Source organism: Vidua chalybeata, chromosome 12, assembly GCF_026979565.1.
Source record: "Vidua chalybeata isolate OUT-0048 chromosome 12, bVidCha1 merged haplotype, whole genome shotgun sequence".
Classification (NCBI taxonomy): domain Eukaryota; kingdom Metazoa; phylum Chordata; class Aves; order Passeriformes; family Viduidae; genus Vidua; species Vidua chalybeata.
The window spans coordinates 14878271-14895946 of record NC_071541.1 but is presented as its reverse complement, the minus strand read 5'-3'; the positions used below and the strand labels follow the sequence as shown (position 1 = coordinate 14895946).

General features: G+C 41.4%; 1 protein-coding gene across 4 annotated transcripts in view; it reads right to left on the bottom strand.

Moving 5' to 3' along the window:
* POC1A (POC1 centriolar protein A) overlaps positions 1-17676 on the bottom strand; it is a 53835-nt gene that overhangs the window by 5363 nt on the left and 30796 nt on the right. For 2 of the 4 annotated variants that reach the window (XM_053953971.1, XM_053953969.1), the window contains exon 10: positions 6682-6819. The exons of 1 other annotated variant lie outside the window; for it this stretch is intronic. In XM_053953971.1, the coding sequence (XP_053809946.1) occupies positions 6682-6819 (138 nt within the window). Of the gene's footprint in view, positions 1-6681; positions 6823-17676 lie in introns of all 4 variants that reach the window. One more of the 4 variants, XM_053953968.1, reaches the window with a different exon arrangement.

Genomic DNA, 17676 nt, shown 5'->3' with positions numbered 1-17676 from the left:
TGCATAGAATATTTCACACCTGGCTGAGTTAGTGAGTGAAGACTCAGCACTGTCCCATTTTCTAATTCAACACCATTAATTTTCCTGGGTTTACCTTGTAACTTGCTTCAAATTCCACAGACTTTTATTACTGTTCTACAACACGCTTAGCTCCAATGCAGCTGGAGAGGAACAACTTGGTCAGTGCTGCCGTAGAGCTCTGAGTCAGGAAGTCCCACAGACCCCTCAATGCAGGTTTTGTACATCTATCCAAGGTTCACTGTGGGGTCACATGAATGTCTGCAGAAGGACAAATGCCAGCACTAGCCTGGCCTCATCAGGATCTGCTCAAGTTGTCTTGCTAAACAACCTCCTTGTCTGTTGTCTAGTGCAAGACATGAGAGTTCATAGTCCCACCAGCTCTCTTCATCCACCATTCAGACATCCCTCAAGTGTCAAGAGGACACTTGAAAAGTAAAGAATTTTTTCTGTTTAACAGCCCAAAGCACTACAAGGAGGAAATGGTTAGTTAGAAAACTCAAAGCCAGTACTACTCAGCTACCCTCCCCTTAGTATTAAAATGAGGGTGGTGAGGCCCTGGCCCAGGCTGTCCAGAGAAGCTGTGGCTGCCCCATCCCTGGCAGTGTTCAAGGCCAGGCCAGATGGAGCTGTGAGCAACCTCACCTGGCAGCAGGGCTGGAACTAGATGAGCTTTAAGGTCCCTTCCAAACAAACTATTCTATCATTCTCAGCTGCCATCTCTCTTTCCATCTCCCAGCACACCTCACTTTCTGCAGAATTACCGTTTATCAACCCTTTCACTAAATTATAGGAGCAACTTTGGTGCAATGCACAAATCTCCTCCTGTGGTACTCAGCACAGCAAGAAGTGATCACTGTGCTTTTTACAGTAGGAAAACCACACAAGGATACACAAAAAATCCAGTACCATCCAGTATTTGCCAGAGCAAGCAGTACTATCAGCACCAGTATCACAGTGACCAGAAAAGGTTGTCCATTGTATTAAGTCAATCCTAGCTACAAAAATAAGCCACAGGCTCTGCCAGTTTCATCCACACAGGGTGGAGACACAAGGCACACAAGCCCTTTACAACTGAGTCTTTCCACTTACAGCCCTCTGACTAGAAATGTTGCATCACACATTGCTGTTGCTTTAGTCTTGACAGTTGATCAGCCAAAGCTAAACTGATGGCACTTAGATCAGATCCTACACGTTTCTAGAAGGGAATGGTTGATGGCTTCAGTGCAGCTTCCTCAGTGCAGAGCTCCCAGACCTCTGGGGCTGGGCCAGCACAGCAAAAGGAGTCAGGAGACTCCCAGTTTCACCAAAAACACAGCCAGTCAGGATGAGCTACAACAAAATGTCCAAACATGCATCATGACAGCAACTGCACGGTACAGAGGTTAGAACCCCAAATGACCAGAGGTCTTCCCCAACCACAAAGACTTCAAAGCCTCCCATATCCATCCCCTGCCTCTGAGAGGATGCAAATCACTCACCTAAATGAACTCAGCTGCTGGTATCCAATAGCTGAATAACCATTTATATTAATCTTCAAAGTCTGCTTGTGAAAACAAAATGTGGGAGGTGTTTAATATTCCTTCCCATTGAAGGAAAATGGAAGGTGAAGGTCCTGTGAACATCCAGGGAGAGGATCAGCACTTCTGAAGAGCCAGCCTTCAGAGAGTGTCCTGCTAACACAGCAATATCCCTCAGAGTGCATTTAATTTAAGCAGTCTTAGAAAGGAGAAAAATGTATTTGCATCAAGGTTTTATAACAAGCATATTTTGGAAGTAAATATCAGGGGGGAAAAAAAAAGTTGCTCTGCTCAATGACACAGAGGACTGGCAATAACCAGGGTACTTAATTTGTTTTGAGTGAGAGATCAAAGCTACTGAATCTCTAAGAGATGGGTCTGATTCACAAGAAATAGCCTTTATGTCTTTTAAATTCAGACTTAAAAACCAAGCTCATCTGACACTCCACAGATTTTCAGATGAGAACTTTTTTATTAGTGTTTCAGATTTCAAACTATTTCTCTTGGAATAAAAATTACTTGAATTTTCTCCTTTATATTGGGTCCATCAGTGTTCAGGTCTTGAGAGCAACAAAGAAACCAAGATATTTGTGCACAGCAAAGGTAGAAGCACTTGGGACATGACCCCCCCCACCACTGCCAAATATTTCTTCTTGACTTGTAACTACTTGAAGTCATAAAGCATATATTTTACTAAACAAGTTGCTTAATTTACATTCAGTGCCTCTCAAAAGAGAGACCACATTCATCCCTCACCAACACAGGCTTGAGACCGCATCTCAAAAAAGGAGTAAAAATTTCATTTTATTCGCTTTCATTACTAAGCACTGGACACACAAATATTTTCAGCTTTAATTAAAAAGCAACTCACTTGTGTCCAAGTCTTTTTTTATGCAAAAAAAAAAAAATTTAGAAAAATTCTTTCTCCGCCTGCAATCTTTTCTGGAGTGAAATAATCCTTTAATCTCACATGAGCTAGATTGTCCTTCAATTCAGGCTTTGGATTATTTTACAGATTTATCAAGCCTTCTCCATTTCATTGTGTTGTTTTGTCCCAGCTTCAATGCAAGATTAGTTTGGGGAAGCATATAAAGCCATTTCCTGTGGGTGGATTATCGCAGCTATTTATGAATTTTTATGCTAACCTGGTTCTGAACTCTTCGTTTGGAGAAGACATCTTCCTTCCCACATAAAACCAGCAGCTTTTGCCTCAGTGCCGCTGCCCACAGATGAACAGAGTGAACACAGCAGCTGGAGGTGTTTGGAGTGAGGACAAGAGAACATTAAACTGTTTGAAGATGATCACTGCAAACATGGCCAAGACATGTTTGCTCACAGACAATCTTTTCAGAAGGGCAGCTCAGCTGTAAATGCAGGAAATGCACCTGAACCAAGCAAATCTTTGATATCTGCTACATTTTTGTTTCAGCCAAAAAACACTTTTCTGTGCCAGGTTATCCAAGAGAGAAAATCACCTTGTTTTCCCCTTAAATATTCACCCCAACTCTTCATATAGGCACTGAGATACTGAGATCCACTCTTCAATAAAAACGAATAAATTGATAAACAGTTTGCATTTTCATCCTTTTCACATCTCTGAAATGCCAGTAGAGGATTTTTAAACACTGAGACACTGACAAGAGAATAAGCTGCAGGAAAGGGAGGGGCAAAGCATCAGCATCATACATTTTTTACTCTCATCTTCCTCGTTCCTTTGCTTTCCTACAGAGGGGAACCAGGGCATCTAAGTAATCCAAAACTACTGGGAACAACTGGCTTATGTCCAGGTCTCAACTTCACTCTTCAAGGCAGCAGAGCTATTAAGCATATGCCACTCTTCTGAAAAAGAGCCATGTAAGGCCAAATACAAACCACCTTCAGGAAAAAATATTAAGACCCTGTCAGGTTACATTAGACCGGTTTCTTACAAGTAAAATGAAAGATATCCTGACAGAGCTTTGGGGAGGAGAAGGAAAAAAGGTTTCATTGAATCAAAGACTAGTTGAATCATAAACTTTAAAGAACTGAATCATATCAACAACATAAGAATGAAGCTTAGCAAAGCTTCTATTCACTCTTATGGTTACTGCTAGTTGTGATATACAACAGCCACTGGATTCTTTTGATCTATCTCTCTCTGATAAGAACTGAAGTGCCCAGCTGAAGGAGCAAGTCTGCTTCAGTGTATCCTCCTGTGCAGGGCACAACACCTTCACAGCCTCAGTGATTGCTGACTGGCTGGAAGAGACCTCTGAATTGAACAATCTCACTCAATCCAAGCACATGACACCTCATTTCATCTGGAAATCTACTGCCAGCAGAGGGAAGGAACTAGTAATTGGTGATGCAGCTTCATGTGTGCAGCTCAGAACAAAGCTGTGTGCTGGCAAGAGATGACAGCCCACAGCTGATGTCTTACTATCACCTCTTTCAGCAGAAATTGGCAGTATTTTCTCTCCTTCCCACTTCTACATGATACCAGGTTTAAACCTTGAAATGACAGCTACAGAAAAAACATTAGGAAAATAAATTTGGCTTAGATCTGCATAATTTCCCAAAGTAGTTTATCACAATTTTAATCTTCTCCTACTGGTACTTTACACGATGGCAACACAGCCTTGCATCTACAACAAGAACAATGAACACAGGCACTCAGGATACCACATCAGAAATTAATCCAAGCTCCCATGGAGCTAACAGATTAAATTCCTGAGAAGCCCATGGATGGCTACATCAGTAGAGGGTTTCTGGAAATGTCACATGTTCTTTCCCTTCAAGTGGATGCCCCTGCTTATGCCCTTAAGAGTTCTCTTGAAACACACAATACTCAGGAATTATGATTTTAACAGAACACTAGGAGCATCTTCAGCCCTTCTCCAAGAAGAGAAAATAGTGACACTTGTTAAGTGTTGCTTATGAAAGCTTTCTGTTGTTTTGAAGAAGCAGTGGTGTCCTCCTTTCACAAAGAAGTCAGCAGGCTCAAAGCTGACACACACACATTGGTTTGAATCTGCTGCCTGCAGGGAGCAGCACCCATTTGTGCTTTGGCAGAAATGCCTTGGAAGGACAAGCAGCCCCACACCACCAGGCACTGCTTCCAGTTCACTTGGATCTCTGCACACCACAGCTCCTACCAGAGCACATCCAATTGCACCACAGAGGGGTAGCAGTGGTTCTGCTGGAGTTGCATTCCCCTCTCCTACCAGCCCAAGTTGGAAAAGTCACAGTTCAGACATGCAAGTCAACATCTGCCACATCTGCCCTGCTACCTGCCCACATCTCTCCTCTCTGAGGTGCCTTCTGCCTTAGTCCAGGAATGAGGAATTCTTCCAGGCTCATTTGCTAAAGTTTGTTTGGTGTCAGCTCGTGTCGCTGCTACATATCAAAACCTTGGCATGAAAGCAGCATGTCAGGAACATTTACCTGTACAAATGCATTAAAATGGTGTTCATACAACATACACAGAGTAGAACCAATGGGAAATTAAGTACTTCAAAGATGGTAAAAATGCTACAAAAAAGGTAAAAGGTTGAAGAACACAGTTACTCAAGGCAGCTTTTAGGTTTTTTACTATTTCAGGGCTATTTCCAATTTTATCCTATAACTTACTAATTTATTCCTCCCCCACTGATCTCAATTTCTCTTTCTGCTAGGTTTAAAACAACATTTAGAATTTTCTACACTTACACAATATCTTCAACAGAGATATTTGCATTGCTTATATTTAGGTTAAATCCCACATGTACTGTTTACTGCAATATTTGCCTCCTCTAAACACCTATGAAGTTGAAAAGGAGCCATTACACATCCATCATCAGAAATGTGGATGTGATTAATGTAATGAAAGATAACAATCACATTCCAAGCTTACTAGGGAGACATAAAAACATTATTAAAATATTTTGTGTATACACTGGGTTGCTTTTTACTCACAAGTATGAGGGTCCAGTGTCACACAAGATTTCCCTCCCCTCCTCCAGTGTTCAGTGTTTTAAAGATCACAGCAAAAGTGGTTTTTTGCATTTCTGCCAAGTGAACTTAAATACCTTTTGGGTTTCATCCTACACTATTTTAGACTGCTTGTAGTTGTGGTATGTTTTTTAATCCCTAAGACAGCCTTCAGTCTCCTGATGGGCCCTCCAACCCATCATCTTACACTCTTTGACAAGTACTCTGACAAGTTAACTCTCTCAAGAGCAGAGAGCTAACTCAGACTACTAATCAGTATGTTCAGCACCACGTGTTTAAGACCTACTTGCTCTTCCTCAGAAACAGTATTTAAACTCACAGAAAAACCCTCCCAACAGATTTTTCCATCCTACCACCATACTCTCATCTACAGGAGACCTCCAATGTTTGCCATTCCATACTTTCTCCCTGCTTTTCACATATCTCAGAAAAACACAATGAAATTCAGGTCCAGCCAACCAGAAACAGTATTTCTCCACAATGAGCAAGGAGCAGTTATTTAGTTAACCAAAAAACACTTCTATCCCCAAATTCTTATTAAGTAAACACATTCTGTCATGATCACCATTCATGGCTGGTTCTGTTCAAACATTGCTTATTGACTCCAAGAAAGAACTGTTTGTTAATGTTTTAGCAAGGGATTATTTGTTTGTAGCTGTGGGTGAAAAACATGTTCCAGCAATGAGGCACAGAAGGGCCCAGACTTGTTGATGGGAGGAGGATTCTGCAGAGATTGGACTGTGTAGGTGAATGCTGGGTGGGGGAAAGGAGCAGGATCTGAACAGAGTTCACCTATAGGCTGTGGTATAACGGAGCAGGGAAGACAGACACAGATTATTCACCAAAACAGAGTTGTTCTGCCAACCACTCCTTTAGGCATCACCTTAGATAAACCCTGGCTAACAGCACAGTCTATCAGGGCTGGCTCCAGCAGCATCTACCAAGCTGCAGCACAAAGAAACTGGGGAAGAGCAGGGCCTAAGGTGGAAATCAGTGTGAGGCAACTGATAGAGAGAAGCTGAGAGGCAGATGATGAAAGACTTATCAAAATACTACTAAAAAGCAGAGGTTTTGAACTAGCCATATTATTATTCTATGAAACTATTGCAAAACATTCCCAATTCTTCCAGTCACAGGTACCTTTGTCAATAGCAAATTAAAAAGTAAACCATACCTGAGTCAGAACATCCAGCTGTCCCACAATATGCTCCAGGGTATTTGCAAGACTGGTCTCCTCCTCTTGCTGCTCATGGGTCCTAACAGAATCCTGAGTTTTTGTTTTCTTATTATGAATGCCACAATCCATTTCTGACTGCTAGAAAAATAAACAGACATAATCTGCTATTGCAATGCAAATAACTGCACAGGGATTTCTGTTCCATGGAGGGCAAACAGTAAAGGACAGTTTATACTGGGACAGTCCATGCTATTAAAAACAGGCAAAGGAGGAAAGGAATTGTTCTTGCCACAGCTGGAAAAGGAAAAGCTTCTGCTGACTCATCTGCCTGATCCAGGTGGAAGGTGGTTTTGTTATTTTCTGGAGGGGGGAGGGGGGGCTGTGGGGCTGTGTGTGCTTTTGTTTGGTTTTAAACCACCACCAGGAAAGACAAACCTTAGATAAAAACCTTGAAGCAATCCTGCAAGGTTAAAGTTTTCTGTGTGCAAAGAACTTTGGTGTGCTCTTGTTGCACACAGGCACAGACTACAGACAAGTGAAGACTTACTGGAGCAGTTTAGGGAAGCACTACATCCCAATGACAGGAATTAAGTAAGCTACCCCAGAGGAATCTGATTATTTCACTCCAACAGTAAAGTTAAAGCCTCTCTCCATATTTGGTAGTTGAAAGAAGGCAAAGACATTGTACCATAGTTAAGTTCAGCAGAAGCAAGATGTCCCAATATGCATTGGAACTGTTTTGATTAAGTAATTTTAATTTTGTTTATATCTTGAACTGGTTTTCCTCCTCAACGAGATTAAGAACAAGTTTACTTTGAAGTTTCAACTGTTTTAGTTACGCAAGTTTGAATATTTCATTCATAATAAATTACGTTTGATAAACACAAATAGATCTCTACTAAAGAACCTATTCTTCTTGCCTTTTCTTTCAAAATGGTATCTTTCTTGTAGAACAAACACTATTTGCACTGTTAATTTGCATTATTGCCAGTAGAAGCAGTACAAAGAAGTTTAACTAAAGGAGATAGCCAACTGGTTAAGCAACTGCAGACTTCAGTTTCTCAATTTACACTAATGGACAAAATTTGAACTGAAAGCCAAGATCACAGCTCTCAAAACACTTTTCCATAGCCCAATGCCTGGTGCAGCTCCATCCCATGCACTTATTACTCACACAAAACTTACAAATCAGCAAAGAAGGAATTCTGACAGATTGAAAAAACAGTCTCCAAAAGTTCTTCCACATGTACTTTTTCTAAGTAAAAATGAAGATTTGCCTCTGTCTCTTCTCTCCTATGCAACAGCAGGAAAGCATTTCTCACCAGCACAGCACTGATTTACCTGCTCCTTTCTGTATCTGATGCCAGATGTGTGCAAATAAACTGCAACAAGACCAGCTCACATAACTTTAACCACCAAACTGTTCAGTACATCATGAAGATATATACATGCATACAAAAAATTTTATATATTTCAAAAATATACATTAAAACACTTGTGCTGCTGGGAGCCACTGATTGAGGCCACATAAAGTCTCCCAAGGCTGAGATCCAGCTCAACACACAGGCAAAACATGCAATAAGTAGTAGAAGGAGCAGAAATGTGAGTACCTAGGGAAGGTGGAGACTGGATGAGGTGAGCAAGAGAAGAAAGTAGCAGTAGCAGCTTTGACAGGAGAATGCCTTGCTGCTGGCCACCAGCTGCTAGGAGCTGACCATTCTTCCAGACCCTGCCCAACAAACCATCCTCCTGCAGCTAAGCCTCACATGGCCAGTGTTGCATAAGGAGCAGGAAAGAAGGGGAAGGTTTAGATGACAGCTGCTCCACAGGGATCACTGTGCTCCACCACAGGCCAGGGGTGCAGCTGGGTATCAGGTGGTACCAGCCACACCGGCCTCTGCTGATTTCCTTCCTCCCACCTGCTTGAATAATCTGGATTGCCTACAGGCCCTGGCCAGCACAGCCCACACTCCAGGTCACACAGCATGGGAGCCACACTCCAGCTACTCCTGTGCTGCAGGAAGCCAAAGAGCCACACGTTGCTCACTGATGCATTGATTTAATCAACTAAAATATGTTCTTGCAGAGATGAGATCAATCCAGTCTTAAAAACCTGCTATTTGCTGCCTAAATTTAAAAGTGAAAACAAACAAAAACCACAAACCACTGCTTTTCAATAGGTAACTAGAATAAAAAAACATTTTCTTTCTATTTTAAGGCTGACTAGCTTATGCTGATGATGTAACTTCAGGCCAGTCAATCATGGCACAGCAGAAATTTTAGTGAGCTAACGCTGCATACAACCTGCACTTAAAAACCCCAAATGATGATGAGCTATCCTCTTCAAAACCCATTAGAACAAGCTGACTCACAGAGCAGAAGAATTACTGTACCAACAGATTTTCTCCATCTATCTTTATAGCATATGTCAGACAGCTTTTCATAAAAAGCTTTGGGGTTGAACTCTGAGTCTATATTCTCTTTGTTACAGTTCACAGTGTAAGAGTCTGGCAAAGGCAATACTGCAGACATGTTCCCCACTGCTGCTTTAGGGGTCAGGTGGTCCCTCATCATGTCAAGTTGAAGCCAGAGCTGTCAGATGCCATATTCTGCTGCTCACCTCACAAGCTACATACCACTCCCATGAAAAGCCACCTCCAGAAAGGCCATGGGGGCTCCTGAAGGCAACAGCCCCAAGAACAGAAGAATATCTACATTTAAAAACAGAAACATGCCAACATGGCATACTGTCCCACTTCAAACACCACAGCTGCTTGAAAGGCTCCTTACTGCCCATCCTTGAGAAATCCCATAGCTACAGCCTTCAGCAATGAGGTTCTGAGTTAGTGCCTGTGTCTAAACCAGGGACACAGCCAGCCAGCAAATAACCACTGGGTCACAGCAGTGACTTCCAAAAAGGAGGCTTCCAGCTGACCAAGGTCTTTGACCATTCAGCTGTAGGAAGTGTGCACCTAACTGAAGAAGAACCAAATTGCCTCCAGACTGAAACATTTTCAAATTTTGAAAAAGCAGACTAAATCAGCTGCAGTTCCCAAGAACTGATAAGAAAACCCTTAGAAACATACAGCCTTAGAGAGACTCCAGGAGCCCTTCTAATGACAAATTATATAATCTGAGCCAGCCATCAGGAATTTAAATTCTAACAGATTTAGAAAAAAAATTGCAAAAATACAAATTTGTGTCAGTCTCAGTACCAATGACCATCAATTACAGGCAGTGACACCTGTGCTCTCATCTGACTCACCTGTGGGTAAAGTGCCAGCTGAATCCTGGGGACAGGCACCAGAAACAATGGCACTGCTGCAGAGGTTTAATTCATTTCAGAGTTCAAGTGTACAATTTATTTGGCACAACCAAACAAATGTCTCTGCCATTAAATATCTTATTACAACATCTGTGTATTAAAACACTGAGAGTAGAGCAAGGAGCAGCTGAACATTAAAGGAAGAAGAGATGAGCAGTTTCAGAATACAATACAGATCTCAGTGACAAAGGGAAAACAGAAGTGATTTATTTATAGCAACCACTTAAAGACAGCACAAGGCAACTACTTGGGGGAAGGGGAAAATTAATCAGCATTCATTCCAGAGGTCTCTTACTGAGCCTCTTATGAAAATTGTTCTGGCTAAACAGCATCCTGGCCAGCAATTACAGTGCTGATCAGGGGTTGGGGGGCAGGTATGAACTAAACAACACATGTGCATCTGTACCAAACTGCATAAGACAACTAAGAAATGCCATTTTGCTTCTTAAATGGTGATCCACAGAAGACATATTGATACCATAACCACCCACCTCAGTTTTACACCTACTAATAAAATGTAGGATTCTTATAATTCACTCCAGAGAAAATATTTCTTCTCCCTCTTCCTCACCTCTGTCCACTGGATGGGAAGAATTGAGTGGTGTGAAGGGGGTAGGTTCAGCTCTACCTTTAAGTAATTTTCAATTAATTAACAGAGTATTTAACTCTTTTGAGGGTTTTGTGTTTTGGTGGGTTTTTTTTAAGATGGTATGATGTTGCCAAGAATTAATTTTCAAGTATCTAGAAAGACAGCACACCCCTTAAACAACACATACATCCGATGTGTTCAATTCAACACAGACCTTCAACGTATTAAAATTCCCTAGTGCAATCAAATCCATTATCTTAGCTGAAAAAATTCCCCTAAAAACAGAGCAGCAGAAAACCCTCAAAGGTGGTGTAATGCAGTTAATCTGAACCCCAATTCTACTAATCCAAAGAAAAGAGAAATACCTTTAAAAGTCTATTTTGAGGCATCATTTTCACTACAGGTAAAATACTTTAAATGTGTTCCCAAAGAGCAACAGTGACATCCAGTGGAAACACATCAGCTTCAAGGTAAGCTCCACAGGAAGGTCAGATGGAGTACACCACGCTAGATAGAAGGGCTCATGAAAAGCTGAGAAGTACCTCAGTCCTCCCTGCTGCACACAAAGCATCATTGACTGAGCACAGGCACATTTTTCTGGCCTGGAAAGGCATCCCCTCTTCAAAGCAGCACTGAAATTTCTGGAGCAATCACGTTGTTCAAGATTTGCATTACTCCACATCTACTGTCCAGACCAGCATAGGGTAACAACTCAACTTAGGACACAAGTTAAATTAACTTTGTGAAACAATTTATATGATCTATGCTCAATTCTTATGTCAGAATTCAAGTTGCAATAATGCAGGGAATTTGGGAGGGAGAGAGAGAAAAGGCAGGTGAAAAGAACATTACCTTTCTTTTATTTTTGCTTCAGACAAACAGTACGTTGGGTTTGATGCAATTATTTATGCAGAACCCTCCTCCCTACTGGTGTTACTAAAAAAACCACTAAAATCTGGCACCTCTACTGTAACAGCCATGTTTCACCACAGGCCAATAAATATTAAGCTCCTGATAAACTCAGGAAGAAATAAGAGTTAACAGGGACATCTCAAAGCCATTTAAATCCCAAGGCACTCTTGTGCCAAAGCCTAAGTGAAGCACTGGCAGAAGGAGGTGAATGAAGCAGGCTCATGTATTTTAAGTGAAACAGCATCAGAGCATCCAGCTCTGCTGACCAAAATGCCAGGAAGGACAGAAACAGGGGAAGAGCTAGTGGCCAGCTAAGGTACTCAAAGATGTACAAAACAGCCTGTCCATACAGAGAGGCTGCACTTGGACTGAAATTTGGATTTGCTTGCAGAAACACCAGCATCCTCTCTCTCTCTACAAGTGACCCTGTCTGGCAATCTCCAGTCAAGAGCAGGTCCTCACCAGAAGAGAAAAGCTGTTCCCACATTTCAGTGACCTTGCTCTGTGGTTCAGTGTCTATTGGTCCAGTTTACTTACCCTGTAGTCTGCAAGTGTCACTTTTACATCAGGACAGACAGTAGTACCATCAGCTTCAATGTAACACTGAAGACAAATGGGAGCTTGGCAGCTATTGCATTTCCAAAAGCACAAACAGTATTCGTGTGAAGAGTGAAATGACAAATAGTAATGCCAGACACTAAAAGCCCAGTGACAGATAAAACTTAATGACTACCAACTGTTAAAAAAAATAAAGCAAGGCTGTGTTTCTTGAGAAGGAAAAGCTAAGGCTGGACTTCAACATTTTGGATTTATGTTTCCTGCATTTTATCTCCCTTAACCAATTTTCCCCTCCCATCAGTACTAGAGTTTCTTTAGGAAATAGGAAGAGGTCTTCCAGAATTCAGTATGGAATAATTAAGCTTTGTTGCATAGGTGATGCTCAACTGTTTAATACTGCTCCTGGAGAATAACAACAACAAAAATTTCAACAGAATAGTTTTGTGTGGAAACAAGCCACGATAGGAACAAAAACATAAAAATGAAAACCACTTGTTAGAAATGTCACCAAGAATTGTTTCTAGTCCTGATTTTTGGAGAAAAACTCCCAAGAAAAGGCAGCCAAACATTGAAAAAATGTGTTTATTCTCAGCCTTGGGTTGTCCAGCTACAGGTTCTTTTACACCAAAAGCATCAGCCTCCAAGGCAAGTCACACAGTGATCTCCTGAAGTGGGAACAACAGCTTCCAGTTCATTCCCTTCATCAGAATAATTTGCCTTTTCCCACTGAATTAGGTATATACACACTGTGTAACATACAAATCATGGGCATACCCATTTTGTTACTTATATACATGTATAAAAATGCATGCCATGTATGTGTAAATGCAGACACAGACACACTACAACGCATGCACTTGTTCTTACTCTTGCTTGAAGTTTGAATTTTAGCAGAAAAGTTTGAGATCTTAGAAACTTTTAAAGCTTGAGCTAACTTCATCCATCTCCAAGCTGGCACAGAACTGCAGCTTGAAAAAAAAACTTCAAAATCTTGCCTCAATCTCATTTCTTTGACTTATGACTCAAGCATTAAAACAAGCCACATACAGCAGCATTAAAACAAGCCACATACAGCAGCAACCTAAGTGGGAGAATTTACATTAATTAACCTGAGATGCTGAACTTAAAAGGCAATTTTTATTCTGACCAATAATGACTTGTCAGGACTTGCCTTATTGTTCCAGAGTCTAAGAACAAATCTATTCACTGTAAGATGACAGAAATTAAAAGCTGATCCTCTTATTTCTGGAAGAAATCTTGTCAAACCAGAGCACAAAGGAAAACAGTTGTAGCAGCACAGCTGCTCCATCCACTACCAGGCAGAGCTGTTGCAGGTTGCTGCAGTCATTCAAGCCCCTTGGAAAGCCAAGCTGAGGGAGCTGCCTTTTCCTTTCTCCCACGTTCTGCACCAAGACACTCTTCCTGTCACTCCATGCCCAAAGACCCTCTCCAGATCTTCTTGTAGTCTCCCCTCAGGTACCAGAAGGGGCTCTAAGGTCTCTCTGGAATCTTCTGCAGGTTACACAATCCCAACTCTCTCAGCCTGTCTCCACAGCAGAGGTACTCCAGCCCTCTGATCATCCTCATGGCCTCCTCTGGACCCACCCCAACAGGTACACATTTTTTTCATGTTGAGGCAGGTGGGGTCTCACCTGAGCACAGCAGAGGGGCAGGATTAGCTCCCTCAGCCTGCTGCCCATGGGGCTTTGGATGCAGCCCAAGACATGTCTGGCTTTCTGGGCTGCAAGTCCACATTGCTGGGCCAAGCCAAGCTTCTTGTTAACCAACATCCTCAAGTCTTTCTCTTCAGGGCTGCTCTCAATCTCTTTTTCTCTGTTCCTATTTAAGATCTGTTCCCTCACAAACCAATTGCAAGGTCACATCTCCAAACAGGCTTAGATAAGTGGGTTTCCTTTAATAAAAGGAGAGGCAGCTCTGGATAACCATCTGCAACCACCCTGCTTGAGAAGGATGTAGGGAAGAGCTCCTGTGATCAATCACAGCAAGGCTCCTGTTCACCCCTACAAAGCTTCTGCTTGGACAGCCAAGTAGGATAGAGAATAGTGGAAATATCTCGAGTACTCATCACACTATTGTTCTTTTAAGTAAACAATCTACCTACCTATTCCAGGAGGCAGGCAATTGTGCACCAGACTAAAGCCTCCTGGAGTGGGAATCCTCAGAAAAGTAAGGTGATAGCAGATGGGGAAAAATAATCATTTTGCAGACTACATTTTCACCATAGACTGAAATTGGATCCCTGCTCTTTAACAGAGGATCCCTCCCTTCCAATGCTTAAAATTACATAAACAGAAGGGGGTGGAGAAGGTGCAAATAAAAACCCACATTCACATCCCACTGCAAAGAGCTGCAGCTCTATGCAGTGAAATTGATTTCCAGGAAGGAATTTCACAGGAAGTAAAAAAAAAAAAAAGGTACAACAGGATTCATAAGTATTAACAAATGCCAAAATTAGATACAGTTACCAATTTGGAAGCCAAAAGGTCAAAAAAAGAGGCACATCTGGCCTATGAGTAATTCAGAAGGAATTTGTTTACACAAGGACAAGCTGACAGGATGAACTGCTGCAGTCAGCACAAGACCATGGGCTGAGCACTGGAGGCACCCGAGGTCACCAAACAAACCCACCAGCAAAGAAGAGAGGTGGAGTCAGCTCTGGACGTTCAGTTATGGACTTCAGACAACTTTATGATCAGATCACGTTTTCTGGAATTTGCCTCCAATCCTATCCAACAGGACCATTTTGGATAATTTACCATTGAAGAAATAAGCACAGTCCAAGGCCTGGAGAAAGCTCTAAACCCAGCAGCATCAAAAGAGCCTAAATGTCTTAGCTGAAAGACTTATTTGAAGAGTCACAGGCTACTTGTTTCAAAGTCCTTTCTGGTGAAATGCAGAAGCTCTTACCAAGCTTTCCTTTGTGAGGGTCAGCTATGCCTAGAAATTTGGTATCTTCACAACTGAGTGCCACATAACTCCATAAGAGCTAAAGATATTTAAGACATTTGTGCTCCAGAATTTGAGAAGAGCAGAAAGACTTTTTGGCAAGAGAATGTCGGAGGACAGTTCCCACTTCTGGCCATGTCTCCCAAACTGCCCTACTAAGGCACTGCCTCTTTCTGAGTCTGTCTGAGGTACCTCAGCACGAGCAAGTTTTAAGGCGTTTTTCGTTAGAAAGTTATATACAGAGGCTGAGGCTAAAATCTCCTCATAAGCCTCCTCCTTTCCAAAGTAACATTTTGCACAGAGTTACAGCCTCCAGAAGGTTTACGTTTAAATCTGAGAAAAAAAAAACTGTATCAATGCATATTTCCTATTTTCCATTATATTTCATTAAAAAGCTGTCTACCTACTTGAGCTTATACTAGAATGTTTTTATTCACCATTTTCAGTGTTTAGATAAGCAAGCTTAGATAAACACCCAAGCACTTTCTAACTGTCCATGTGACATCAACCATTCAGCGTTTGCTGTGACACTTGACCATACACAGCCTTCCTGGAATTAGTAACCACAGCAGCAAATCTGTCCCATAATGAAACAAGTGTCCTTGCACACTCATGTCAGCTGCAACCACACATGCAAAGCTTTCCTTGTACCTGTTAAAAACAAAAAAGTTCACCACCAAACCCCCAAAATAAAATGCATTATCTACCCTCTCCTAATAAATTCCATGTTGAATGTTTTCATAACTTATCAGAACGGTGAACACCTCCCCTGATCTGATCCTACACACCTCTCCACCCAGACAGACCTAAATGCTTACAGTTACTGACCCCAGACAAGCATAAGAGCTTATATTTTTGAAATTACCTGCAAAATCCATTCCTCTCATTCTGACTTTCCTTTAGGTCCTCACCACTCAATATTGTAGCATAAAGCATGAATTTACCCTTTAGATTCTAGATCAAAGCAAGCACACTCACAGGATCAAGGCACCGGACTGCAACACTTCCTTTCTTCCCATCAGCTTCCCACCGCACACACCAGGAGTGCCCGCCCTGAACTCTGGATTTCAAGGTGATTATACAACACTTTAAAGCAACAATTGTTAGCCTATAATTTAAGTGCAAGCATTTATTGCAGGGCTACTACTTCTGATCTAACATTTACAGTCTCACATCTATGCTAACATACTTAGAATTCACTTCTGACAGCTTTAGTTGTTTATCACGCTTTCACATCTCTGCTTTCACACCAGCCATGACTGCAATTCTGCCCATGGTGTCCTTCTCTTTCATTTGCATTAGTCCTTGCACAGATTAGTTCTGCTTCCAAAGGAAGCTGCATCTCACAGGCCTCCTATATTTACAGAAAACACAAGCAGGTGGGCAGAGCAACTTTGAAGTTTATGTCCATTGTTACAAACACGTCCAATAGCCTGATTCATACTGAACTTAAACCAACTGCCTGAGAAACCAGAATCTTCTAAAGGCTCCAGTCTCCAGTCTCTGCCTAGGGAAGGGAAAATTGGTTTGGAGCAAGTTTGTTTTCAAGCTCACCAACCTTGACAATATTTCATTACTCTTATCCCACAGCTTATTTAGGATTGTTTTTTCTTCCTATTCAAATTGATGACAAACTAGTTTTCATGCTTGTATTCAGTTGTTCTTCCTTGCGTGTTAGTCAGCCTCTCTCCATGAGAAACCAGATACTGCACTGAGTGGAAAACAGCCACTGTTTTCATTAATATCTGTGACTTCACAATGCTTAACAAAAAAATTTACAGCTACACAGCAGTATAAGCTCTCATTGGAAAAATATTCTCGTGGACTTAAGGGTGAAAACAGATTCAAGATGTGTCAAGAATAGTGTTCATGTATTTTAGGGGTACTAAAACTAAGTAATAACCTATATGTCTATTTTAAATGTAATTAGATCCTGAAATGTCTGCAAAATCTCAGGATTATTCAACAGGCAGAATCCTGGCACACTAACACAGTAGTAGAGAAAGAAGGAGTAGGTTTACTTTTCATTGAAGGAAAAGGTGACCTTGGCATGAAATCAAGATCTGCAGGTGGCAGCTTCAAGTCTGAATTTGACAGAAAATAACTATCTCACCTACCCAAAAACTACCAAAATAAGCAATTCACTATTAAAAAAGCAAGCATTTGGCTCAAAACAAGAAAGAAATTAAAATACAGTGAAATTTAAGTCTTGCAGTGAGTTGTAGGAGTGGTGGCACTCTTAAAGAGCCCAGCACGATCCATTTCTAAAAGATACAAGACATGACATTCACTTAAAAGAGGAGACTGACATGAGTGTGTAAGTTAGTTTGGAGCCAAGATCTTCATGCTCAGGTTATACTTAAAATAGAGAATGAAGCAATTTTCAGATATCAGTTTCTTTTTAACAGCAAAGAACATTTCAGATCAGTTCTAAATTTAATCTTAACCTAGGGTATTCAAATGTCTCAGAAGACATTATTTATTCTTCCCCTCCTAACTTTAGCAATTTTAACTGCCTTAATCCAAGGATATAGTACTAGCTATATTTTGCACCTCCCATGCTGCATGCCCAAGCCAAAGCTTGCATTTGGATGGCAGTTTAAGAAAACTCCTTTGAAGTAATTTAGGACCCAAAATCAAA